Source organism: Osmerus mordax, chromosome 28, assembly GCF_038355195.1.
Source record: "Osmerus mordax isolate fOsmMor3 chromosome 28, fOsmMor3.pri, whole genome shotgun sequence".
In the NCBI taxonomy this organism is placed as follows: Eukaryota; Metazoa; Chordata; class Actinopteri; order Osmeriformes; family Osmeridae; genus Osmerus; species Osmerus mordax.
This window is the reverse complement of record NC_090077.1, coordinates 2,360,079-2,387,768: the sequence shown is the minus strand read 5'-3', so window position 1 is coordinate 2,387,768 and position 27,690 is coordinate 2,360,079. Positions and strand designations below refer to the sequence as shown.

Below are 27,690 nucleotides of genomic sequence, written 5' to 3'. Positions count from 1 at the left end.
GAAAACTGGCAACACTTGCTGTACTAAATCCCTGCCACAATGGCAAAGTCAAATGTTGTTCGTAAAGTAAAATTATTGTTCCTTTCAAAATGCCCAAAGCCCACAGTTCAAAAATGCCCATAATCACTTGTCGTTTGGGAAGCCGCATGCTTTGTGGAGGAACGTTTTAAGGGGTTGAGACTAATGAAAACAAAAATGTCCTGCTTAGTGTTGGTGTGCGGCCAGCTTCTCAGTTCCGAGCCCGTAGAAAACACGCTTCCAAAAGGGAAGCCAGCTCAAAATAGAGCTGATGGATTTCATATGCGGTGATGTGAGACCTCTAGACTAACCCTCACGTTTCTTCAGTCTGATAAGGTACTGTTCCCACACCGCACAAGTGAGCTGTCCTGTTCTAGGAAGCCCCTGGGACAAGAGCATTCCAGATATAACAGGTCCACTCTGAAAACAGGAGGGTGTTGGATCCCTGCATGAAGGGCTTTTAGGCCAAGATGATCTGCGTTGTTGTGCGTTCTTGCATCCGCATGTGTTGGTGATGTGTGTTCATGCGTGTTGGCGTGTGTTACGTGTTCTGGCGTGTGTTCACGTGTGCTGCTGTGTGTTGGCGTGCGTCGGCTCGTGTTCCTACCAGCACGTGCGTGAGGACGATCTTGATGAGCGGTGCACCAGACAGGTTGACCGCCAGGGCGGGCGACGGCTCCACCTTCAGGGAGATGAGGAAACTGGCCACCTGGATCTTGTGATCCTTGAAATCAGATGCCTCGTTGATCCTGAGAGAGAGAGAGAGAGAGAGAGAAAGAGAGAGAGAGAGAGAGAGAGAGAGAGAGAGAGAGAGAGAGAGGGAGAGAGAGAGAGAGAGGGAGAGAGAGGGAGAGAGAGAGAGGGAGAGAGAGGGAGAGAGAGAGTCACCTGAGGGTGGAGCTCTGTCTACACAGTGGTGTCACCCCAGTCTCCTCACAGTAGCAGCAGAGTGGGACTGTGATCCATCTGTCACGTCATGAATCATTCTGCCAGTAGGGGCTGTTATTGACGACTGTTCTAGGTCAACAGGTAGGCTGGTGGTACAGTTGTGGAGGCAACACCCTCCTATCATGAAACAGAGAGGTGTTCTCACCAGCCCAGGAGTGGGCCCACTATATAATAAACAATCTATCACGAACTAACTCCACAACCTAATGGAGAGTAAACAGACCTCGCCCCTTCCCACCCCCCTTGCCCTCTCTCCAAACCACAAGAAGCGACAGATAAAACCATTACTTCGCTTGGTTTTCAATATCAGAATAAACCGAAATGGGTCATTTTGAACGTTTACCGGGCGAGGGGCAAACAAATTAGGAACATAAGAAGCCTGCAGGGCGGATGTGAGCAGAGAGGACACGGGGGGGCAGTATCAGGCAGGGGCCTGATGGGAGATAGGGAGTTCCTGCTGATAAGACCAGGCCCCAGGCAGCCTCTGTCATGGAGATCAGGAAACAGGGGCGCCAAGGAGCCAGGGGAATGGAACCGACACACAGGAAGTACTTCTGGTTACTGTTGGGAACGTTCCGTGCCGTAGCATCTCAATGTTTTGCCTGAATGGTGGTATTTCCTAATTGCGTTGACTGTAAACTGTTGTTTACAGAGTATCCTGACCCGTATCTCAAACCAAAGCGGATTCGTAGCATCTTTCAGAACGAGTCGAGAGACTGTCGAAGCCTACGACATTTGCTGTAGTGTAAATGCTGAGTCACTGTGCTATGGATTTCAACTCAATCAAAATCCATACATGTGCAATAGAAATCTTGGCTTGGATCAAAAGTGAAGTGCTGATGTATCAGGTCAGGAAATGTTGTTCCTCCCCACTCACCTGGTTGTGAGAGGATTGATCCCTTTGTAGTAGCTGTGCATGTTGTGGTAGAAGAGGCCGACAATAGTGGTCTGGGCTGAGGGACAAAAGGAGGGAGAGAGAGAGAGAACAGTGAGAGGTGAAGAACGTAGAGCACGGGGTTGAGAATGTGTTGAGGTGCCGCTAAAATGCTCACAGGGAGGGGAACTTTCATTAACGCGGCCTCGCTGCCTCAGGTTATCACAGGGGGCCTAATGGGAGAGCTGTGTGCTCACACGCGGGTGTAAGGGAGGGTAGGGGAGCTTGTCCAGGAGGGGGGTGCGTGTATGCTACGGGAAATTATGCAAGTCACACCGCCATGACTTCAACAGGCCAGCAGGAGGTCTGGGAGTGTGCGTCAGTGTGTGTGTGTGTGTGTGTGTGTGTGCTTCCTCAGGACTGACGCACCACCTTGTCCTGTCCCTCCCACTCTGCGTGAGAGTAAACAATGAAGGACAAATCTAGCTATACTCTGTGTAAAGGTAAAAGTTAAAGTACAATAGATGTTTTCCTGTGGACCAGAGTACAGTTTTGGATTCATCTGAGTCTGTTACCCCCCCCCAGAGTGGTTCTACAGATCCGTTGGTGGCCAGTTAGTCTATCAAACTTTCCTCAGGAAGACAATAAATACGGACAACGCTGAATCCATCTGCATCCTTTTATGACGTCTTGGAAGCACCCCAGCCAGAGAAAGAAATATTGATTTGTAACACTTTCTCTGAACTTAATTGGGATATAAAACCTCTACTTGGTGCCTTTTACACAGTCAGCCATGTGTTCAGACCCACACACTTGGTTTTCAGTCTCCAGTTGCCAGTACTAACATCTCTATTCCATTTCTGATAATGGTGTTTTAATAGATGATTAAAAACTTTTTTTTTTCAACTGTTAGTGTAGCAACGCAGTGCGTTTGGGGGCCCAGTGTAGCCAAGGGAATCTGACCCGAACACAGAGTCAAACACACATAGGTTTAATACCCACAGTAATTACTGCCTACTTTTCAGAGTATGGCAGAGAGGGCGTTAAGTAAATAAGTGAGCTCACTGTGTATGTTAGAGCACTCGTTCTAATGGCACAGTTAAGTTGGGAAAAACTGTCCCGTGAGGAATGGGCTGTGATCTTTCTATTTTTTTCTCTCTTTCAGTCACTTTTCGCTCTAACTACCATAATACAGAATACAGTACTATAGTGGTAGTATAAAGGTTACGGATGTAAATTTAAATATATATTTATAAGAACACCCACCATCCACACATCGCACATCGCCACATAATACGATTCTGCCTGACAACAGGCTTGTGGAGCTGTTGTGCAGCATGGGGGGGGGGGGGGTCAAGTGGGCTCCGAATTTCACTCACACTGCATGGAGAAGGCCTCCCCCGGCACAGAGATGTAGTTCTTCCCCTGTGTGGGGAAGCGGTAGTGAGGCAGGTTGTAGTTCTGGGGGAACTTCATCAGCGAGTAGTCTGGAAGGGGGCAGAGGTTGGGAACACGCAGCTGTGAGAGGTAACATTAGACAGCAGGGACGGTCTGACCCGCCTTGGATTCACCAGCGTGTTATCTGACGACTCGTGGGCGGATCAAAGCTGGGACTGGCCCCCCCCAGGGGGAAGGAGACACACGCCATTTTGTCCAGAGGCAAACAAAATATTACACATAAAAACACGTCCCACCAGGGAACGGGGGGAGATGAAGAGATGAAGAGAGAGAAAGAGGAGGGGGGGAAGAGGGAAAGACAGAAACAGAGGGGAGAGAGAGGGGGGGGGAGAGAGGGAAAGACAGAAAGAGAGGGGGGAGAGAGAGGGGGGAGAGAGAGGGAAACACAGAAAGAGAGGGGAGAGAGGGGGGGAGAGAGAGGGAAAGACAGAAAGAGAGGGAAGAGAGAGGGGGGGAGAGGGAAAGACAGAAAGAGAGGGGAGAGAGAGAGAGGGGGGGGGGAGGGAAAGACAGAAAGAGAGGGGAGAGAGGGGGGGAGAGAGAGGGAAAGACAGAAAGAGAGGGAAGAGAGAGGGGGGGAGAGAGAGGGAAAGACAGAAAGAGAGGGAAGAGAGAGGGGGGGGAGAGGGAAAGACAGAAAGAGAGGGGAGAGAGAGGGGGGGGGAGAGAGAGGGAAACACAGAAAGAGAGGGGAGAGAGAGAGGGGGGGGGAGGGAAAGACAGAAAGAGAGGGGAGAAAGATAGGGGGGAGAGAGAGGGGGGGAGAGAGGGAAAGACAGAAAGAGAGGGGAGAGAGAGGGGGTGGGGGGGGTAAGAATTTCCGTCTTTCCTAACTCCGTCTTTGTGAAACACCCCTCGGTGAGTCATGTAGTCAGGCAGAGCTGACATGGTGCTGACCTGCCACGAAGGACTTTCCGCCCAGCGAGACCGGAGAGGGCCTGTGCTCCAGGTTGGAGACCATGTGGCCCATCACTTTGTCCACGGTCTCAATCAGGCCGCTCACGACACGGGTGGACTGCTGCTGAAAACACACAACGGCAACGTCATGGACACATTCACGCTGATCAAAAGGAATCCTGTCGTCATTACGGATGGTCGGATAGAAGCACAGAAAAGCGGATAAAGAACGTCATCCAATGGGGCGATGGTATACTGGGTTGTGTGTCAGCTGTCCAGTATGTTCTCATGTACTCTGCAACATCTGGTATAGCTTGCTCGTAAGAAAACAAGCATTGGTCGTTTCAAAGGGTTCAGAGCCCTCGCACCACAAAATCGCTCAACATGTCTCTCTGCAGGCACCCCTGCCTCTGCAGGAGACTGTGTGCTAAGCTTGGGTGAATAAATGATCATATTCGTAATCCTGCTTTCAAATCGGTTCAGGAGTTCACGTTAGCCTCTCTGCTGTCTAGCGCCCGACCAAAAACCTTCCCCTCGGAATGAACGGAATTTACCTCTGGAACGTCTGGGGACGACATCACTTCCTCCACACTCCTCAGGAAAGCCTGGAAGGGACAGAGACAGAGACATAGCTGTCAACCCTTCTGCACACAGGGTGTGCACAGTGTAGTGTAGTGTGTGTGTGTGTGTGTGTGTGTGTGTGGGGGGGGGGGGGGGGGGGCATGAGTGTTCATGTGTGTGCGTGGAAGCTTGTGTGTGTGAGCGTTGTGAGTTTGTGCATGTGTCAGTTGTGCGAGTGGGCCCCAGCGTCGTGGCTGTACCCGGGTGAGGTTGTCGGCAGTGCCCAGGGGCATGGTCTTGTTGGGCAGACTGAAGGGCAGTGTCTCCAGGAAGCCCAGCATGGGCAGGGGCTCTGGCTCCGGCTCTGGGGAGCTGGGGGGCTCTCTGCTCTGCATGGTGGTGGCAGGCCTGGTGACATCTGGGGCCATCTGGAGGAGGAGGGGGGGCGGGTGGGGGGGGGGCATCAAACACTGCATTACTGTCCACACACACACACACAGTCCAGTCCCCCAGGACACAACAGTGCCAATATACACAGGATGTTTTATGTGAGCATTAGAGTGAATAGAACGTTTTTTTTTCTTTCTGAGGGGGTTCTGCCGCATCAGCGTTCCCGATCTTTTCCAGCCCCATTGCCCACGGGGAGCTATTTTGTGTTGGGTTGAGCAGCTGTCTCCGTTCCCCCCCCCCCCCCCTCTCTACCTCCTCAGCAGACGTTCGATAAACAGGCCAGGACCATTTACATGTGCTCTCAATATCCACTCAATTCCTCAGATTTAAAGAAAACAATAGTTCCACGAGACTCGTGGAAAAACTGTGTTCACGGCGATTCAACCAACCAATTTCCGGAGCGTTTCTACTGCATCTGCTCATGAATTTGATGAATATGTCATCCAGGCTCTCTCATTCCTTATTCCTTATTCTTGAACATTCCCCAGTGCACTAACACGCGTCATCACACAGAGCCTTGAGTAAAGAACTCACAAAGTCAAGTGAAATGAAGTCAAAGTCGATTTGTCAAGCAAAGGGTCAGACACTCACAGTTGTTAGTGCTGGGGAGGAGACCTCTTGAGGGATGCTGGGAGATGTGGGGTGTACAAAGGCCTCACCTGGTCAAGGGGAAACAAGAGGCCCATGGTGCAGCATGAGTGAGAACATGATGTCTCATCTAGGCCTTCTCAAGGGCACAATCGGAAAAAAAACACTGTGTGGGATATAAGCCTTCTTACTGTTTTGATGATGAATCAGCTGATGACTAAAACATCCTCTGTGAGATATGTTGGGAGGTTCTGGTGAAATCCCTGTCTTTAGAGGTTGTAAATCTAACGTAGTTTGTGTCACCTGGCTATAATCATATAATCATGACCATGTATGGATTTGCAACTGGGCCTTCGCAAGCCCTGGTCCCAGTCTTCCCCAGTAGATATAGAAATAAAATCCTGAAGAAATACCTCCTGTAACCATAACAAGCTTGTTGTGTATATATCCATGTTCTGCAGAATTCTAGATATGGCTTCGGAAGGCTGGTACAAAACTGATAACGCCACAATCATGACATTATATGTCTGAAGCACATGATATTGCAAAAACTATTACGACAAGCTTTACTGTAACGTTGTGTGAAAACAACATCATAGGAAAGTGTGCCAAGATCCTTAGTTATTCGTATTTTCCACAGGCAATAACAGTGATTCATTCTATTTTTTACTAGCAGCTTTCTGACATCAACAACAACCCTAGTCTACAAAAACAACAACTAATTTAGGATAAAAGCAGATCTTTGTAAGTATGGGAAGCCCATGTGGTAAAAATACAGGCTTGTACAGTAGACTGGACTGTGGTGAAACGCTTTATAGTAGAGGTATGTGAGATTACTTCAAGATGAGGGCACTTGTGCTGTCTAATGTCTTGCTGACGAGCTACTGTGATTGGAATGTAGCAATGACCAGGAAGGAAATTGCTTTTCAACCCTTTTCTTTTTACAACACAGTTGAGGGGATATTGTCAAGATCTCATCTTAGAGCAAAGCAGCAAAACAGACAGGCAGAGGGATCCTACCTATGGCAGCTTTGTAATACATGGACACCTCTTCAGGCAAGAGGGCTCTTTCCCAGATGATGAACTCATCAAATGCCCCTGTCACGTAGTGGCCATACTTCTGGCTGTTGCCTGTTCCTATGACCAGGTTGTGGTACTGGTCGCCATAGTTTTTATCTACGCTGCCCTTAGGGTCACTGATGTTGAACGTGCCGTTGATGTAAATGTTCAGGCCGTCCTGCATGGTCCAGGTGAAGAGGACGTGGGTCCAGAACGGGCCTGGAGGACCAACCACAAGAGAGGGGTTTTAGGAATCGGTTATGAAGAGGGGGCGAAGAAGAGGGTCGGAGGTAGTTCCCGTTCCCTTCACGTCTCTCCTCCAATACCTGGAATATTAATGTTGGCCCTCCATTTCTTGAAGTTGCTTCTGGTGTAGAATTCAACGTATCCTCCGTAAGAGTTGGCAAACACAGAGAAGCCGTTGGAGATCACTTTACCCCCGGAGGCGATGGCAAAACGGGACTCCATCTCGTGGTTTTTCCAGAAGAATGAAAACGTGATCCCTGCAAAGAAAACAGACAACATCATAAGAAAAACCAAGTGCATGATAAGAAAGAACCTTCTTAAGGAGCTCGCAAAGCAGTGAGAGCTCATTTTGACTCACCCTCGGGACCGCACAGAGCAGGGTCACTAATACATGTGTTCTGGTAGTTTCCAAAATGGAGGAAAGTGCCTCCTGTGTCTCCATTCAGATAGATGCCTTTATTGACCATACCTTCAACAATGTCTACAGGGGAAACAAGGGGGAAAGATATTATTTGATCTACGGTCAATTTGGTTACACTGGCTTTTTACTGTAACTGGCTCTTTGTAGACTTATAAGCTGATCATTTTGTGAGCATAGTCGGTTCAGACCTTGACTAACATAGTCGGTTGTGACAAGTTTACAGCCTGATCCTGATTTTTTCAAACGTTCAAATGCAATGAATGTATTCAAATCTTTAAATGTGCAATGCTACTTCATAATGTATGTGTTATAATGCAAACTCTGCAAACGTATTTGAGGAAGAAAACAAATTTCCAGGTAAAGACAAACGCTCTCTCCGAGAAATTCAACATCCTAACAAAGCAACAGTGTTCACTAACTGACCAACAGTAGTACACAATGTCCTAAACAGCCACACTCGTAAAACAGGTCACTAACGCAACTGTGGAGTATATCACTGAGTAGGGATGTTCCTCACCTACTGTTGCAGAAATGTTAGTGTAGGCAGAGTCATTGGTATACACAGAAGAAGAGTTATGGGAGGAAGGGAGCACAGTGTGGTTGTGGATTCTGAGAGCTGGATGAAACACAGAAAACAGAAACAGAAAGGGGGAGAGAGGTGATTGACATCCACATGAACACAACAACACAGAAGACAGGCAGCAGTGACAACACAACGGTGACAGAAAAAACAACATGGATGCCCAGGAATGGTGAGGGGTGGGGTGGTGAGGGGTGGTGTGGTGAGGGGTGGTGTGGTGAGGGGTGGGGTGGTGAGGGGTGGGGTGGTGACGGGTGGTGTGGTGAGGGGTGGGGTGGTGAGGGGTGGGGTGGTGACGGGTGGTGTGGTGAGGGGTGGGGTGGTGAGGGGTGGGGTGGTGAGGGGTGGTGTGGTGAGGGGTGGGGTGGTGAGGGGTGGGGTGGTGAGGGGTGGGGTGGTGAGGGGTGGGGTGGGGTGGACAGGTACTGCGAGAGATGATGCTGTGGTTCTGAACTCAGTAAACAGTGGCAGAGCTTAAGAAGGTACAGATGACTTCTTTCTGAGGTTTATAGCTAGTAGTCAGCTTGTCAATCAAAAACTGTTACTATATACACTGATCAGTGTATCAATCGCTTCAAGTATGTTTTTCTAGACAGTAGACATCATATTTACTGTAGTCCTCTCTTTCTATGTCTACAACCAACAGTTATATATGTTCACAGTGTTTTGATGATCATGAAGTAGGGTTTACAGAGGAATTTGCTTAACTCTGAACAAATGGACAATCACAAACCTAATCAGACATGAGTATTGCACACTGATGCACCTTCTTGGTGGCTATGAGATGGACAAGAGATGAATAGAGAGGGGAGTACGGCGGTTGTGTAGACCATGCAGACAGAGAATGGAGACGACTGATTTGACTGGGGGGAGTTTTCTGTTTTCGAAAGGCATTTCTATAGGTCTGTACACATACTTATATTACTTCCATTAACATGACCTGTTCTGTTTCCAATTTGGTCCCACAGTCCGTGGATCCCTTCCACAGCATCCAGCGGCCAATAGTGTGAGGCCGTGGCCAACACCTGCAGGCCTGCACAGAGAAGCCATAGGTAAACAATGATCCAGATGGGATTTTTCCCTATAATCAAGCTCAATCATGCTACTCTCTTTCAGTTATTTTCCTGGCACTCCTTAGTGGGTTTTAGGTTTTCAAAGCTTCACAATAATGAACAACAGCTCTTTATTAATTTTTTTTTGCCTTGGAAAATAAACAATGGTAACACAAAATCACAAATGACCTGCATTAAGTTATTAAATTATCACATGAGGCTTGTTCACATGGCAAATGTTTTCTGGTGTAAAGCTACAGCAAACATTTTAGGATTAAAATCATTTCAAATTCTCGGTAAAGTCATTAAAAAAATCCTACATCTAATGCAGAATATGTGAAAAGTTACCTGGGTGCTTTGACGGCTCTACCACTTCACTATGAACCTGCAAATACATCAAGTCATAAATTGTTCAAGAGAAATGTAAGTCTTAACTACGGTGGATTAGAAGTTTAGAAATTACCTTAATCAAAGTGATGAAAAAAGTTAAAAACGGAATATAGAGAGATAGTTCCATGGCTCGTGAGCGTAATATTAAAACTTAGAACAAATATGCCTACTTTAGGCTAATTCAAAATGAAGTTTAATTTGTTTAAATTGCAGAAGGAAAACGAATCCAAAATGCGCAAATCATTATTCCGTTAGGTTGAAAACAATCGAACCTCTCTATCAGTCCATTTTCCCCAATAAAAAACCTTTCCCCAAAAAGCTCAAATTCCTGACATTTGAATCAAAATACAGTAACCGAGTGGTGAAACTTCATTTCAAAGTGATGTGAAGTTCCATTGAAATGATTGTCAAAAGTTTGTAATCCGTCTTTACATTCTAAAGTATAGGATGTTCCTTGTCGAAGCTGTCTAAGGACTTGTTTCTTGGTTTGTTCTCTGAGACTATCGGAATTGTGGTGTGTCCAGTCAGGCGTATTTGGGCTGTTCGATTGGACGTGGGAATTCAAAACGTGATGTCATTTTGGAGCAATTGAAACTCAAGGTGGAGCATTCAATCGATGCTTCAGTGACAGTATGTGATAGTAGCTCGATAGTAACGTCCAAAAACATCAGGTGCAGCACAGTAAGAATAAGTACTGTATGTGATAAAATAGTCATCATTTATTTAATTTATCTAAACACCTACATAAGCACAAAGGGTCAAATTAAAATTTCCATCACATTGATGAATCACCCTGACAATATAGTCTCGTACCCAGCAGATCTGGGAACGTTTTCAGTTTGATTGTAAAAAAAAGAGTGAAAAGAAACACCAGGTGCATTTACACAGACATATTATAACGGTTGCTTAGGGAATCACATTCGCCCACTCCCAAATACAAAATATATAGGCCTATATGTTTTTATAGAGATGTTGGTTTTACACTGTCATGTAAACAGTCCTGGTACATCACTTACATGAAGCAGGGACACTTCATACCTGCAAAGCAGAACAGTCAGAGCGGTGCGCTTGGACGCACTCGGCACACGCGCATTCAATAGTAAAGATCTCCACCGTGTGGACAGAGAGAGTTATCTCGAAAGAGTCATCAAAAAAGAACCAAATTGACAATCTAGTAACTTTATATATTTTTAATCGTTTACAAAGCCACCGTTTAATATAATGTGTTCTCTCTTCCTCTTTCTCAATGTGACTTCAAATATTGCCAATCACCACAGTGCAGACTGAGGTTTCGTACGTAATGAGGCGTATCCCCTAAAGTCCTTAAACAAGTTGTAGATAGGCTATTAGTTCTCCATAAGCAGACTGGTAGCCTACATATAGTTGCAGGTTTACTTTGTAAGAGAGACAACCTTTAGAATGGTAACACTCAAAAGAACGAAATATAGTATTCTTGCTTTAATGCACGCCTAATATACAGTCGATGTTGGTTTCATTATCACTTTGTGGCTAGATGCAGTTAATCGTAAGTGCGTGATGATGACCATTAGTTCGACATTGGATGTTCTGTTTAAGTAGTCTGTATCCTTGAAGACTGAAACGTTACCGGTATGAAGGATCGACTGGATGAATTATCTGCGGTAGGTCACGTAGTATCTAAACCACACTCTAATTGACTCTAATTTATTTAATAGTTTTCTTTCTGGTGGGTAATTACTTTTATTTCATTCTCTTTACAGAACAGAAGCCAAGTCGATGAGGATGTTACGGTCACAGTCGACCAAGATGGATTTATGGAATTCTTTTTTAGGAGGGTGAGTTAAGTTCATATGCCTACTGTTTTAAATGACCGAATCTTCTATAAAACATTACGAGTCTACGACTAAATCTGCCTGTAATTTGAAGTGAAATTGAATCTTTTTGCAGGTGGAGGAGGTTAGAGGACTCATTGATGAGATCTCCATTCAAGTGGAAGAGGTGAGAAACAGGCACAGCATGATCCTGTCTGCACCCAACCCTAATGACAGTAAGTTAATAACCAACTAGACATCACATCCATATTGGGAAACATACATAAGCTTCTACACTGGAAATGTGATAAGATTATCAGGCATTTGGAGTTCTAAGGGTGTTCATCCTGTTCATGTAATTGAGACTTGAAAAATGATCAGGCCATAGTTGAAATTAAATCAAATCAACCAAATGGTGTTGGGTTATTTATAGTCATGATGCAAGCATTGTGACATCTGAAGGTGTTTGAGTACAAAAGCAACGGTTGGCTGCACTTCCTGAGTGGTATTGTCCTCTTCAGTGCAAATAAATGTCTGCCTGTCTGGCTGACTGTCAGGAAGCCTGGGTAGGAAACACTGCCACTGACCAGAGTCTTACCGGCCATTCAGTGGGTGGGTCCTGACAGACCCTGTTGAAAGGTTTAAGTTAACGGGCATAAATAACTATAAATGGAGAACTGTGCATACAGCACAATTACAGTACAGACTGGGTACAGTTTGTGTGTAGTTTGTAGCATCAGTTTGATTTCATAGTCATAATGTCGCGGTTTTAGGGAATCTCTCTCTCTCTCTCTCTCTCTCTCTCTCTCTCTCTCTCTCTCTCTCTCTCTCTCTCTCTCTCTCTCTCTCTCTCTCAATATTCCCCCAAAATGGTTTTCTCTCTGTGGTCTGTCTTTCCCTTTCTCTCAAGGGACGAAAGAGGAACTTGACCAGCTGACCAATGAGATCAAAAAGAATGCCAACTTTGTGCGAGCGAAACTAAAATGTAAGTGAAACCGTTCTAGGGGAACAAAATATATCATGTGATTCTGTATACTGTAATGTTTAGATGAATTACGTCAAGTGCAGTTAATTCAGATAGCTCTGTCTGCTCTCTGTAGCCATGGAGCAGAGCCTTCCCAAGGACAACAACACCAACAGAAGCTCAGTGGATTTCCGCATCCAGAAGACCCAGGTCAGAACACACACCTGGCAGTGAAAACCCCCATGATACCTTATTTTCCTCCTAACGTCCGAGTCTTTCCTCCCTCCCCCAGCACACTGTTTTGTCCCGGAAGTTTGTCGAGGTCATGACCCAGTACAACGAGACTCAAGTGTCCTTTCGGGAAAAGACCAAAAAAAGGATCCGGAGACAGCTGGAGATAAGTGAGTGACTGACAGTGTCCTGGCCCACCGCAGGCTCACAAACATGGAAGGAAGACCACACCCAGGCTTCCACTAGTCAGATTGTCGAGGCTACAGCTGGACAACATTGCCCAAATACATAAAATACATTCAGTATAACACACTATGACTGGGCAGCCAGCAGTACTATACTTTGATAAGACATGCTCAATTCTGTTAAATTAAAAAGTATTGTTCGTAGAGTGATGAATTACCTGAACTGAAAGTAGGGTTAATAGTAAACAGAAAGGTGTGAATGCGGTACACACCTGCACTGTATTTGCGGGAAATGAGTATGTAACAAACTAGCCTCTTGTGCCTAGGGATGGCATTAATGAGTCTCCACCCCCCCACGCTGCAGACAAGGAAGAGCCCGACACTGGAGGCACACACCTGTGTTTATGTTACCCTGGAAACGGGGGGCTGAGATAGTAACACCACACAACACCAGTTAAGGTGTCCCTACAGGAGCCGGTCACATGACCGACCTTGTGCAACTTAAACCTGGGCTGTACGCAGGGCTGTGTTACGTCACAAACGGTTAGGGTTACACTGTTACAGTAACAGAAAGAATCCTCAAATGTCTAGTTTATGTCTCGCTTTTAGGAAGCCATGATGGGTTGAACCATGTTTTGCTGCGTTCCTCGAGGGAATAGCTCATTGGAGTGTGTCTGAAGCTCAATCACCATCTGCAGAGACTTTGCTCCTTAAGGAATACACTGTTGTGTAGTATAGAGAAGGTCAAAATAGGAAGATAAAGTGTCTGTTTATAGTTTCAGTACTTGTTTCTCTACAAGGGTTTGTCCTTGAGTTTCCAAGTTGAAACTATATTGTTATTATAGGGCAACAAAATAGTGACAATATCGTCAAAGCAAAGTCGTAAATAGAAAATTCAAGAACAATCGCACATGCTGTCAAATTATGCACACACCCAAATAACATGAATCCTTTCAGCTGGAAAAGTGACAAGCAATGAGGAGCTGGAGGACATGTTGGAGAGTGGCAGCCAATGGCAATCAATATTCACATCAGACGTAAGTTACCTGCATCCTTCAGTGTCATCCTCCTGCATGACTCGAGTGTCTGAGATCAAACCACGAGCACCATCTGGTTGCAAAATGTATGCAAATGACTTTGAATACATCTTGTGGCTGTGTCACTGTCTCAGCCACACACTGTTGTTCTAATACCATCACAGACTAGTTCTAGAATATGATTCTCCTCTTAAGTAATCCCATTTCCATCTACCCCAAGATCATCTCCGACTCTCAGATCACCCGTCAGGCCTTGACCGAGATCGAGTCACGACACCAGGACATCAAGCGTCTGGAGTCCAGCATCAGGGAGCTCCACACCATGTTCACAGACATGGCCATGTTGGTGGAGACGCAGGTACCAACACGCCAGGCTCTCTGCCTCAGTCATAATCAGTGGGGTAACTAGGGGGTCAGATGGCTGAGCGGTTAGGGAGTCGGGCCATTAGTCAGAAGGTTGCCGGTTCAATTCCCAGCTGTGAAAAATGATGTTTTGTCCTTGGGCAAGGCATTTCACCCTACTTGCCTCGGGGGGGGGGGGGGGGGGGGGGAATGTCCCTGTACTTACTGTAAGTCGCTTTGGATAAGAGCATCTGCTAGATCACTAAATGTAACGATCGGCATTTCTCATGAAAGAAATACTGGTCTAATAATGAGAAAACATTTTCATTTCCCTTACATGGCAGTTTCAGTATGAAACTGTGGAACAAATGATTGCGAAACATTAACTGCATGTAGCAGTATGCAACATACACAATGTTGTAAAAGATGTATACAAAACATACAGTTGGGGTTAAACTACAGCTTTGGAAAATAAAATAAAAGACTATTGCACCATTTTCTTTCCTTTAAAAAAAAGTTGAGAAGGACCATTTTGAGTGAGGATTAGAAGGGTAACATTTAAGAGGCCACTGAAAATGTTATCCTTCTGTTTCTCCACTCAAAATGGTCCTTTTCAACTTTTTTTTTAAAGAAAGAAAGAAAAAGGGGCAGTGGTCTCTTATTTCTTTCCACAGCTGTATGTCCAGAATCTTGCTTCCCACTCTTTCCCCTGTGAGCCTGTAGTTACCCTTGTGTCTTTCTTTGAAAGGGGGATATGGTCAACAACATTGAGAAGAATGTGCACAATGCGACCGAATACATCCACAAAGCTAAAGAAGAAACAAAAAAAGCAATAAGATATCAGAAGAAATCCCGGAGGGTATGTCTGTTACCACTGCAAAGGTTCTTCTGGCCTGTTTTTCCCCTAAGGAATGTGTGCTTCATTGTATGATGCAACACAAGCCTTGTTTACTAATAAATGATAAATGATAAACTAATACATTCACTTAAACATATTCATTTACTCAAACGCATGATTTAAAGGGCTTCGATTCAAATGTTGACAACGCCTGTCTAAATCTGAATGTGTTCCTCGAGGCTTGCAGGAAGGGGCCCTGCTTTGCTTGCTTAAAGACATGTTTATCTATATGTGACAGATGGTGTCATGAACAGCAGCATGTGTTAAGTTTCAAGCACCACTAACGTAATAGAACCATTTTGTCTCTATGCTCACCAGAAATACACACTACTGGCCTTGGCTCTGTTGTGCCTGCTTGCTGTCATTGCACTAATTGTTGGCCTGTCTGTTGGACTAACCAAAACACCTGGATAGGTCTCTTCCACAGGTACAGTCGTGCCACTAAAACTGTTCATCTTCACCACATCCATAACCCCACTACGCCATTCCTTCATTCATGACTCTTAACCCAACAGGGTACCTTTAAAATAATTATAATGAAGAAAATGTGTTTTATTTTTTACTTTGTTCCTTCTCTCCCCCCCCCCCCCCCCTCTTTTCACAGAAACATCTCTACCTTACCATATGTGTAGTAGTGTGCATTCTGATACTCATCATTATCGTAGGATTCTTTGAGTGACAGAGTGACCTCAGCGTTACTCATCAGAGCACAAATACCAGATCTTTCCTCCAGCCTGCAGACAATTCACAACGACTGTGATACATCTAGCAATGAGCATGATGGTTTGATTCATCTGCATCGACTAAGATGACCTTATACTGTGGGCTGCATTGTGCTGACTCAAACAGTGATTTGGGGTGTGACCTAAAATGAATGCAGACACACAAAGGAGAATGGTCTCGCTTCATGTCATACGTAATATGAAGTCCTAGGAAAATTCCTAAGAGATACTAAGGTAAAATTGTATATGCCCAAGACAATGGCTATTTGTATTTATATTGTATGTCATTTAAAGCCATTATAGCAGGTTAAGATAAAAAACATTACAAATAAAATTCCAATCCCTGTTTTATATCCAACATTTTTTACAATCGTTTTTCTGTCTAATGATTATGACTGATGTTGGTGTAAAAAGACTACTTTAAATTACTTTTTGTTCAATTCCTAGTTAATTTTGATGCTAATAGAATAACTTTAATTAGGCAGGGGTGTTGGGGGTATAATATTGTTTGTAATATACTTATACTTAAACTACTGTAATGTCCTGGGTTATGTTTATGTTGATTGTGTCACTGTCCGTATATAAAGGATAGTACATGGGACCAAAAGTCATGCACTGCATGCATGAAGTTGGATATTCTATTACTTCTAACTTGACTTAGCTGCTGTCTATATAACATTATTATTTTGTACAGTTATATTACACTTGGTCTTTCATGCTATGACACTGTGACTGATTGGGACTTCCACTGATTAACAATAAAGACAATTTGTAATACATTTGATGTCAACTTTTTTCAATAAAAATAAAATAAATTAAAAAAAACATAATCAGAGATGTTCTGACTTGAAACTTGTGAACAGCTGGACCTGGGCACAAAAGGTCACATATTTTGATAGCTGTGCTGCCGTCAGAATATGTGACCTCCCTGTGACATTGATAGATCGGCTAAAGGCCACCTGTGCCAGCAACAATTTATCTTTCCGTTGGCCTAACAGGTAGGGACCCCCGTTGGAGTGAATGGTAGTTATCACGCTTAAGGTGCTCGAGATGGTGTGTTCGATAGCCATTGTGGGTGAACGCCAAGAGTAACATTTTGCACATAAGCTATGAAAATATTACACACATGGTTACATATTATCGTCTGTGTTACGTGGAAGCTGATTACTCCATGTTTGCTGAGGACGGTAAAAACATTTGTAAACACATCGTCATGGAGAAAACCAGGAGAACGGGAAGTAGTGGTTATATCTGGGCAAATGAGCACTTTGTAGAAGAAGAGCTTGACTCCTGTGTAATCAACCAAACAGGATTAGTGAAGGAAGGGAAGGCAAGTCCCCAGAGGGAATACACTTCTCTGTTCTTAAATAGGTCAATGAAAACTTCAGAGTTGCATTAAAAAAGCCAAATGTCAGTGAACCTCCTTACAAGCTACACAAATGTCAAGGTATGGATTGGGTTGTTAGAAGTTCAATGCTTTCAGTTTTCCCCAAATGTCAGCGAGTGATATTGTGAACAATGATGTGGTATGAGGGTAGGGTGGCCCTGAAGTGCAAAACACACCCCGAATATGAGTGTATCCCCCAAATGAAAACACTCCCCCCAAATAGGATGACTTGCTCACCTCCCCCCAATACAAAGACATGCTCCCCCAAATGGAAAACCACATTACATTAACTCAAACCGGAAAGGGTTGGTACAACCCTTTTGTCGCTGAAAGGATGCAGTAACTAACAGGAAATAAGAAATGATCGACAGAAGTAGGACAGTTGTTTGGCTATCAAAGCATGCTACATGCTAAAGAGTAGTGCAACTACATGACTCTCTGAATTGTTAACACAAATGTTTCTTCTTTTCTTCCAACCGAAATGATCAACTTCATGATAATGACAGAGTTACGTGGACCTGGAGTGGTTTGGCTATCGATTTTTACGTTAACAAACCCGTTCCATAGGGCTGCGCTTTAATCACTAAATGTAAATGTGGATGTGAGTTTTCAGTAGTATGGATGTGTGTGAACGTTTCATATGTGAATGTGTAAGGACAGTCTGCTGCAGACATGAATTATTTCCTAAATGTCCCCTAGTAATACGGGGCAGGAAACATGGCTTTTCCACGCTGCGATGATTCAAGAAACATTACGTAAAAATAAAGTAGAGTAGCATACATTTATCACTTAACCTGTGTATTTTCATTTGACTTACGCCTTCGTCTCAAGTACGTCAAATTCACAATAAAAGCGTAGATAGGCCTACTGGCAGTCTCTTGGACCATTGCAGTCTCAGGATTTCAGTAAACGTTGACGTGGTGGTGACATGGTGACGTGATAAGCGGTGCAACTGTCTGTGACAGTTGGGGCAGGTGCTTGCAACAGACTTCACGAGCGAGTTCAGCTCAACAGAGTCCTAACAAAGAAAGATGCTGTCAGTGATGGTTACAAGACAATTATTCATTTGGCGTGCCAACATTTTAGTTTGGTAAACAAATATATATGAATATTAACTTTTAAGTTATTCTGCTCACTTATTTGACCTAATAGTAGCACGAGAGAGTTACACAATGACCTTGAGGAAGTGGGAAGATACCAAACGCACAAGTGTCATTTTACCTGCCATTTTCAATAAACTGATGAGGACAGTTCTGTTAGAAACTACTGCTGCTGGACCAAAACCAGAACCAAAACTCAAAGTGGACTAATAACGCCCATCTGGATGGTGAAGTATGGTAGATGGTATACATCATGAACTCTGCGGATGTTTTTATGTTTTGATTTAGCTGTATACACAGAGTGCCTCACTTGATTCGTAAGTCTGGAAATGTTTGCTGCCACCTAGTGTTGTTATGAGACATTTGAAACAACATCCTCTATTATTATATTTCTTTGTAAATTATTCTAGTTGGCTATGATACGACCCCAGAGAACTATTAAGTGGTTCACATTTTTATGGCGGGACGAGACTCAAAGAGTAGCGTGTGGTTTTGTTTAAGTGACGAATAGCATTTTCCAAAAAAAATAAAGAACCCTATTATGTTAACCTCATTAAAAGATTTGTCCAAAAGGTCAAGTTGAATTCACATATTGAATTTGGCACAGGGCTTTAGCCAACTGATATGTCAGCGCTGCCATAGTGTTGCTCTTGTATCTCTACAGTTGGCTACACTAACAATAATCCGACATCACATCATTATGTAACAGCCAAAACCAGATATTAATAATCTCAGCACGCCTTGCTGTGACGTCACACATTTCAGAGCATGGCTAAAGCATTTTGGGAAAACATGCGGAAAGCACTGTCATGGTAGGTTCTCTTGACGTTAATGATAAGTTTATCAATGCTAATTCATCTCATGCGATACTAGCCTTATGCGTGTTTTTTCATTGTTAAACAGGGGACAATGGGTGGTCAGAAGGCGTGTGAGGGGAAGAGACTTGAGAGCCAATCTCAGCTGCTTTGTATCCAAAGGTCAGGTGCATTTAAAAACAACTGCACGCAGATGAAGGAGAGAAATAAGGTGAGTGAATCCTGTTGTTTGTGTTGGTTTATAGGGGACACACAAAAAAACAAATGTCAATAAGGAAGCAATTAAAAAGCGTTAATTCACTTGAAGATTAGTTTTTGGTGGTGTCAGTTTAATTATGATTTGACCTCGTGAAGCACTCATTAGGCGGGACAGCACCGGTGTGTTGCATTATGTTGCTAATATGTTTAATGATCTGTGCTGGAAATATGATCTAACATGACATTATGATATCCATTGTACTTTAATTCACAATTTATTGACCAACAAAGCATCACTTTATAGCACTCCCCCTCTTAATATCCAAAGTGGAGAACCAAACGTTTATTGTCCATGCTCCCACTTTAGAGCACTTACAGAGAAATGGCAGTTGGACTTTCTAAAGTGGTCTTTAAACCCAGTCCAGTGCTAACAAACCGGTATAATTCTTACGTAATTTACCAAACAGACCTCATTTTCTAATTTCTTTGAACAAGTCAAGTGCAAGAGAAATGATGTTGAAACATTAAATAGATAGGCTGCATCCTGCTTCCTAATTGGTGATAACAATCAGGTGCGTGGCCCCGGCTGCTCCGCGACCCCAGACCCAGGCTCCTCCTCCTGGCTTGTGTGTGCTGTGGGACTGGAGCACACATGTGGGGGGGGAGCGGGAGGAGGGTGCGTTTGACAGCAATCCTGTGTGATGTTGCAGTGCCAGACCGTTAAGGAGTGGTTGTGCAACCAAGGATCTCAATTGGGATTGCAGAAAGGGTCCCTCTAGAGGGCTGTGGGGGTTTGGGGCAGGGGGGGGGGGGGGGGAGAGGCACAGGGAAATAGCTGCTGTGGTTGCTAGGCAGCCAGGCAGAGGAAAGCCTATCTGTTCTTGGCTCTACTTATTATCTCTCTCTATCTCTCTCTTCCTCTCTCTCTCCTCTCCAGGGTGTAGTACCCCTGACAACCAGAGGAGGCAGCCACGCTGCACGTTCTCGCCCTCCTCTCCATTCCTTCTCTCAGTGGGGGGAAAAACCCAGGACGGCCCAAATAATCCCTTTTTAATACCCTTCTGCGCTTTATTTTCCCCCCGATCTGGAATTGGACGGGAAGGTGTTCTTGCTGATGTTTTTAGGTAGCTGATTGGTCGTGCCCACTGTGCAGTGAGAGAGGGTTTATGGGTTCATCCTCCTGGGATCCTCTTTAGCATAATGACCCATGAGGAGGCTGGGAAGAGCCCCAGTACCTGCTTGCGCAATAGCTGAGAAACACTGCAACAGGGCAGGGAGGAAAGAGACAGGGGAACGCCACCACCAAACAGAACCTCATTTGACCTTGTCAGCTTCAATCATGGCTTCTCATCAGCTGTGGGGAGGTGGGCTGGCGGTGTGGCGGAGGAAGGTGCTGCTGGAAGAGCACAAGGACAACATTCTTCGTGATTGGAGAGAGTGAAGGCGGGAGGGAGACCGACACCTGATTGAGGGAGAAAGCCGTTCTGGAAGAGAGAACCGCTCAGTGCTGCCGCACACTGTACCGCCACTGCACCCCTGCGTGCCTGTGTCTGTGTGAGTAAGCGTGCGTGTGCGTGTGTGAGAGAGAGAGAGAGAGAGAGAGAGAGAGGGAGAGGAGGAAAGGAGGGAGGGAGGAGGGGGGGGCGTGTAGATGCGTGAGCTCTGCTGCACAAGCCTCGCCACTGTGAGCTGAGCGATGCTCTGTGTCCGTGCTGCCTGGCCGTGCTGCTCCCCGCCGCTCCGCGCTCGCCGACCATTTTAAGCCGCGGAGCCGCCGACTCTCTCTCTCTCTCCCTGGCGCCCCCCCGGCAGGATCCCCTCTGCCTCCGTCGACCTGGCTCTCCCGCCGGCTGCTCCGTCGGTCGGTCTGACACCGGAGGAGGATCCAGCTTTCTCTGCACTGCTGCTAGAGCAGGGAGGCGGATAGAGGAGTGCTGCTGCTGGTGAGGATGCACCGTCTCTCTCCTGGGTTTTTTTTTTCTTCCATCCAGCCGCTGTGCTGTGCTCTCTGCAGTGGCCGACATGTCGCTCTGCATGCAGGGATGTTTGGTGCTGGAACAGAACGCTCCGGCTGCACCGGGCTGTGGGGGACCCACGGAAAACCAGAGGACACGGCATGGCGCTAGTATGTTCGGGGAAGCGTTTAAGGACACACAGATTAGTGCGATCTGGTCTCTGGAGCTTGTGTAATTGGGGTGCCGGTTTGTATGGATGGAGACTTTGGCATTCTTAACAGTCTAACGTGGTGCAGGATACTTGTGTTTTGAGGATTGTTTTTGTGGGCTGAGAGGGTCGATTACTTGTGTTAATGTTTAAGGGAATCACACCACTGGGAAGCCTTGGTTAATGTGCAAAGATAAACTGATAGACCAGAATGGGACATTGTCAGTGATTTGATCAATACAAATGTAGCTGTCTTTTACATAATTATTACATTTTTATTAGTGGTCTGTGTGTTAATCGGTTATGGGCAAGGGGAGGATAAGTAAAGCCTCTGGCAAGTTGATATTTTGGCTGCAGAGGACATGTCTGGATGAGGAAGTGAAGGGGGCTAATGCATGTCCTTTAAGCTCTACAGTATTGAAGGAGACAGGGTCTTATCGTCGGCAGTGAGAGAGGAAAGGGAACAGTTTTGTTCTTCTCCACAATGCGTGTGTGTGTGTGAGAGAAAGCGAGCGTGACGGTGTGTGTGTGTGTGTGTGTGAGAGAAAGCGAGCGTGACGGTGTGTGTGTGCGTGTGTGTGAGAGAAAGCGAGCGTGACGGTGTGTGTTTGTGTGCGTGTCTTTTTCGCCTGTCTCCCAAGGTCGCTCATTTGAAGAGGTCCCATAATTAGGGTTGTCACTCTCCACCAATCACCTGGGGCGTGAGAATGTAGTACTCCCGCCCCCCCCCCCCCCCCCCACCCCAACACCCATTCATAGTTCCACCTGCCCACCTTGACAAAGAGGCATGGTCATTCATCACTCTGCGATCTCCCCCTGAGCTGCCTGTTACCAAGGGGCTTTCATCACTGTGAACGCTACACGGGCATCTGCCGTTCCAAACGAAAAAAAGGACTCGTTTCGTTCCGGCGACGGATCGAGAAAAGCCACGGCACAGAATCCTCAGTGCTTTGTGAATTAAAATGGTCGACCGTGTGTGTGTGTGTAAGAGCTGCATCATTTCAGCTTTTTACTGTACAGTCCACAGTCTTTTCCCTGAGTTATGGCTGCCGGAGCTAATGTTCCCCCAGAGCCGATGTGAAGGCTGCGGTGCACGGATAGTCTCACTAGAGGCGGAGACAGGCTTGGGGGCCGGCTGCTGCATGGATGATGGGGTCCTGGGAGGGAATATGTGTGTGAGCAGGGGGAGGAGGACAGAGAAGCAGAAAGAAAAAGGGGAAATGAAAGGAAGGGGGGGGGGGTTAGAGAGAGGGGAAAGGGAGGGACGGGGAAGGGAAGAAAGGAGAGAAAGAGAGAGAGAGAGAGGGAGGGGAGGAGGGAAGAGAAAGATAGTACATTGGAAAAGGAGGAGGGGGGGTTGAGAGAGAGAGAGAGGAAGGAAGGAAGGGTCAGAAAGGGGGAGGGATTGAAACGAGAGAGAGAGAAGCAGAGAGAGAGAGAAGCAGAGAGAGAGAAAGGGAGAAGCGTGGCCGTGTGCTGTCTCTGGTGACTAAGGGGCCGGCCTGTAGTAACAGCTGGGTCTGTGCTGCTGATGCTGCTGGCCTGCATGGGCCCTGGCTTGGACGAGACACGTGACCGGCCCAGCCACTGGGGCCCAGCCACTGGGGGAGGTATTAGTGATATGAACAGCAGGGATCCGTGGCCACTATTACATAACACCATCTTCTCTGGGAAATCTCTTGCTAAGATGACATCTGAGGGGAAAATGCCTCATCATCATGATCATCATCGGCGTGGCCGGCGTCATCGTGTCCAGTGCATGAGGAAGCCAGCTGGCCTGGTTGGTGTTTCCAGCTCGGGCTGCTGAGAGCTGCTGGGTGTTTCCAAGGCTTTCTTTCTTTTTCCCTGCGTGAGCTCTGAACAGATTTAGGTAGACGCTCTGTGCGGTAGATTTGCAGCCCGTCGGTTCATCTGTGTTTTGTAATTCCTCCGGACAAACAGATCCTAAGCCACTAAGTACACGGATGTTGTGTGTGCATGCGCCGCGAAACAGCATGTGCATATGTCGACGCCACACGGTTCACATGTTTGCGTTCGGGGCACCGGCTTCCCAGGCGTATAGCATGTATTATGGGATGCGAGTCGATGTCGTGCCAGCTGTCGTCATGTAACCGTCGCTAGGGCAGGGGCCACGGAGAGGGGAGGGGGGACTCTGGGGTGGCAGAGCACAGGAGGGCAGAGGGGAGCCGTGACAGTAATCAACTCCTCAGTCCGCTGCTGATTGCGTTCACTCGTCACCACGCCACCGTTGATGTGTTATTTACATTTAGTCATTTAGCAGACGCTCTTATCCAGAGCGACTTACAGTAAGTACAGGGACATTCCCCCGAGGCAAGTAGGGTGAAGTGCCTTGCCCAAGGACACAACATCAGTTGGCATGACCGGGAATCGAACTGGCAACCTTCGGATTACTAGCCCGATTCCCTCACCGCTCAGCCACCTGACTCCCTGTTATGCGTTTTCACGAGGAAGGGTTGGTACGGAACCGCAGAGGGAAATAACCTGCACATTACACTCTAATGGAGAGCACAAAGTCTGAATCGTCATGGTAATAACTCTAAGTTGTTATCACTGTGGGGATAAATGAGATGTAATATAGATAAGAGGGCTCTTCTGCCAGAATGTAAAAAATGTATTTTTAAATAAATGCCTAGCGAAATCTAACTCTTCAAGACTTACGATGTCTTTTAATATGACACACTATGCCATTTTACACAATACCATAAGTACTGTGCAAACCAAGGAGAACATGCACCCATGAAAATCGACATATTAGAAAAACGGGTGTGATTGTTTCGTACTTGTGTGCATCGCGGCAGCACCTGTCCGCTCTGTGTGTGTGTGCGGGGCTTTCAGCCTGCCTGTTAACGCTCCTAATGAGGCTGTAGCACATGGAGGACAGAGGGCACCAAGGGGAGGTCTGGAGGGCGACTGATGACGGTCAGACGTTCTCTTGTCAGAGAGGTACAGCCTGCAGGAGGGAACACATAGTTTGATTATCAAAACATTGATACAGTGTTAGAATTAATTGGACATTGAAAGACAGATTCAATGCGCCTGTGTTGATCATCCATTATATTTGGGTGTTTGGGCCTGTATGTTGGCTGTGATTGGGCCTGGGTCTGGGCCGTGGTTGGGCCTGGGTCTGGGCCTGGGTCTGGGCCGTGGTTGGGCCTGGGTCTGGGCCTGGATCTGGGCCTGGGTCTGGGCCGTGGTTGGGCCTGGGTCTGGGCCTGGGTCTGGGCCGTGGTTGGGCCTGGGTCTGGGCCTGGGTCTGGGCCGTGGTTGGGCCTGGGTCTGGGCCGTGGTTGGGCCTGGGTCTGGGCCGTGGTTGGGCCTGGGTCTGGGCCTGGGTCTGGGCCGTGGTTGGGCCTGGGTCTGGGCCTGGGTCTGGGCCGTGGTTGGGCCTGTCCAGAGAGGTGTCAGATGACGCCATGAGTGCTTCATGATTACGTCGGGTCTCTGGGCTCAGTCCAGAAGCAGCGGCGATTATAGCCAGGATTTGCATTGTAATGAAAACGCTTATCTCTGCAGGTTCAATCTCTGTCTCTGTCCCGCAGCCCAATACTGGTGACCTGAGTGACCACACTTAATGACCGTGCTCTCTGTGTACAGCAACCTCACCTTCCTCCTCCTCCTCTTCACTCACTATAAAAAAAAACTACTTCATCATGTTTTCGCTCTTCCAAAACAGGCCATTTGTTAACACTGACATCTGTGGCCTTTTCCACCCCCCCCCCCCCCTCCCCCACACCCCAAATCGAATCGAGGAGGATGCACTCATTCGGAATGATCCGGGGTCTGAAGTCAGAATCTGTGACCCAGATAAAAAAATAATCCATTCTTGTGTTGTTGGATGTATGACACTTGTATTGACATGGGCCAGGTGGAGTATTGATGCCCTGCTGGTGTGTGTTGGCTGGATAGACTCACAAGATAACTTGATCCACTGGTGTCTGAGACACAGGTTGGTTTACTTCCTCTTACACTCTGACCCTCCCGGCTGCTGGGCTCCCGTGCTGAGGTGAACAGGTCTGACTTGACGGCTGATTTCGGTGTGATGTTGGCGCGGCGACGCAGAGGAGCTGCCCGTCTCCGGAAAACTCTGTCTAAGGCCGCGGTGTATCCACGGCCGCACGTTTTCATTTACGAAACGATTAATGGAACGCTAATGTGCTGTGGTGTTTAAATGCTCTGCATGCACTTGGCAGCGGCGGGGGGGGGGGGGGGGGGGGGTTGGTTTTAATTGATTCTCAGGGCCCGATCAAGTGGAATTTCACACATGATTAGCAGGAGAGCTTTTGTTGTGCCGCGCCGCTACATGGCGTGTCTCATTACGCCGGGAATCGTCTATCTTAACCCTTGGTTGGCTTTGGGGGCGGTACCCGGTGTGACGGGTCTGGTAGGCCTGTCCTCCAGTCTCCCTGTAGCCTCCTCAGAGTACAGGGACAGGGGGGTAATTGCATAAAGGACCTGTAATGGGCTGCATTGAATTAGCCTTGCCCCGGCTAAAATGATTTAAAGAGACAGACATGACATGCTGCTGACTCCTAAATCAGCTCATTAGCCTCTACACCTGATATACCTCGTTTGACGTCCTTGTTGTTGTTTACAAAACCCAGGCCGGAATGCACACATCAGAGACTGTGTTTGATTGAGGATGGTTCAGGCATGCCTATGCATTTTTAACGGATATGAATATGCAAAGATACAGTCCCGTCCCAACAATTTGACAGTTTGATGTATCCTGATGATCTAGAAATACCGTATGCTAGAAATCCTATATGAACTCTCCTGTGTCTGTATGGGTGAGGGATCCTGTCCTGCCACTTGCAGTGAATGACTGTTACCTCTCAACAAAATTGCAGTTATGAATCATTCATGACCATAGAATGCTCTAAACCATGAATTCATGTTTACCACCAATGTGCCCTTTGACAAATAAGTGGGCTATTTGATGAGAAAAAAAAAGCCCAAGCCTCGACTCTGGCGGGAGTCTGCATTGCTCAGATTTATAGAGTAAACAACACTAGGAAGGAGATTGAATCTGGAGCCAAGGCTATGCAGAGTGTACTGCATGTTCAAACACTTGAAGTGAAGAGAGACACAGAAGCGTGAGAGAGACACACAGAGAGACACACAGAGAGACACACAGAGAGACACACAGAGAGACACACAGAGAGACAGACAGAGATACAGACAGAGAGACAGACAGAGAGACAGACAGAGAGACAGACAGAGAGACAGAGAGACAGACAGAGAGACAGACAGAGAGACAGACAGAGAGACAGACAGAGAGACAGACAGAGAGACAGACAGAGAGACAGAGACAGACAGAGATAGAGAAAGATAGAGGGAGAGAAAGAGAGAGGTTAAAACCTCCGAAAAGGTGCAGAGAGGGTGCTAAAACGAAACAGAATATCTTCACATCAACATCACACAGTTTCACATCGCGGCCCACACACGTCGACACCTTCATCGGCTCGGGAGAAACGCACGAAAAGACTCGATCCGTTTTGCGTGATGGCAAACCTGGCTGAACACCCAGCAAAGGTATGGAGAGAGCCGTCCGCTGACAGCCTGACAGGCAGGGGGGCGTGGCAGGGTCCAGATGTCCGTTTGTGTTAGCGAGGTCATGGAGCAGTCTCATGCCAGGAGCAAACAAACAGTAATTACCCGCTGGCCCGCAGTAGGAGATGTGCAGCTGGGGACAAGGGGCTATAAATATCCCAGGCTGTTCCCTTGAGAAGCGGGGCACACAGCACCAAGGCATTAGTATTCAGCGCCAACGCGTGGCATGGACAGAACAGGGTCATCTGGCCAGTGTCGCAAATATCAGGGCGGGGGAATGGAGCAACACCAGAGCTGCAGGTTGGGTGAACTGCACACAGAAGCTGGGGGGGGATGAGCTCCACATGGGCTGACCTGGTGAACTTTCTACATCCTGAACATCTCTCTCTCCTCTCAGCCTCTCAGCCTCTCTGCTTCTGTCTCCTCCCTCCCTCCCTCCATCCTTTCTCACCATCTCTCCCTCCATCCCCTCACTCACACCTCTCCCCCATCCCCTCTCTCCTCATCCCTCCCTCCTTTCCTCTCTCCACATCCCTCCCAGGAAATATCACATGGTTCCAGCCCCGCTGGTGTCATGACACGGCACTGTTTTGTTTTTTTGTTTCTGGCTGGGCTCCGAGCCAGACCTTTCCCATGAATCTCCCTCCCTCCCCAGAACGCTGGCCTCCCCTGTGCGGGTCCAGTTACAACTCTTCCTCTATGACACAAAAGCTGCATCTGGTTCCACCTGACTGGAGTCATGAAT

General features: G+C 46.8%; 2 protein-coding genes across 6 annotated transcripts in view; one reads left to right on the top strand and one right to left on the bottom strand.

Annotated features, from left to right (window-relative positions):
* adgrd1 (adhesion G protein-coupled receptor D1) overlaps positions 1-10,003 on the bottom strand; it is a 25,104-nt gene extending 15,101 nt beyond the window's left edge. For 3 of the 5 annotated variants that reach the window (XR_010875250.1, XR_010875251.1, XM_067231578.1), the window contains exons 1-13: positions 9,616-10,003; positions 9,501-9,537; positions 9,017-9,133; positions 7,458-7,580; positions 7,180-7,356; positions 6,815-7,072; positions 5,798-5,865; positions 5,017-5,184; positions 4,750-4,800; positions 4,196-4,319; positions 3,220-3,327; positions 1,844-1,919; positions 626-767 (exon numbers count right to left, since the gene is read on the bottom strand). Coding sequence is in view for 3 of the 5 variants with exons in the window: in XM_067231578.1 (XP_067087679.1) it covers positions 626-767; positions 1,844-1,919; positions 3,220-3,327; positions 4,196-4,319; positions 4,750-4,800; positions 5,017-5,184; positions 5,798-5,865; positions 6,815-7,072; positions 7,180-7,356; positions 7,458-7,580; positions 9,017-9,133; positions 9,501-9,537; positions 9,616-9,669 (1,503 nt within the window). In the remaining 2 variants the exon portion in view is untranslated. The remainder of the gene's footprint in view (positions 1-625; positions 768-1,843; positions 1,920-3,219; positions 3,328-4,195; positions 4,320-4,749; positions 4,801-5,016; positions 5,185-5,797; positions 5,866-6,814; positions 7,073-7,179; positions 7,357-7,457; positions 7,581-9,016; positions 9,134-9,500; positions 9,538-9,615) is intronic. The other 2 variants (XM_067231579.1, XM_067231581.1) reach the window with 2 other exon arrangements.
* A 1,049-nt stretch (positions 10,004-11,052) lies between these two features.
* On the top strand, positions 11,053-16,125 carry stx2b (syntaxin 2b). The gene is made up of 10 exons (XM_067231186.1): positions 11,053-11,182; positions 11,282-11,356; positions 11,469-11,568; positions 12,243-12,317; positions 12,433-12,506; positions 12,589-12,697; positions 13,670-13,749; positions 13,970-14,107; positions 14,840-14,950; positions 15,594-16,125. Exons 1-10 carry the CDS (start codon positions 11,153-11,155, stop codon positions 15,666-15,668), a joined length of 867 nt encoding a protein of 288 aa, XP_067087287.1. The 5' UTR covers positions 11,053-11,152; the 3' UTR covers positions 15,669-16,125.
* Positions 16,126-27,690: the final 11,565 nt, after the last annotated feature.

Coding starts and splice junctions, on each gene's coding strand:
- stx2b (XM_067231186.1), top strand. CDS start 11,153: ATGAAGGATCGACTGGATGAATTATCTGCG. Junction 11,569..12,242: donor TGCACCCAACCCTAATGACA/GTAAGTTAATAA, acceptor CTTTCTCTCAAG/GGACGAAAGAGGAACTTGAC. Junction 12,698..13,669: donor CCGGAGACAGCTGGAGATAA/GTGAGTGACTGA, acceptor GAATCCTTTCAG/CTGGAAAAGTGACAAGCAAT.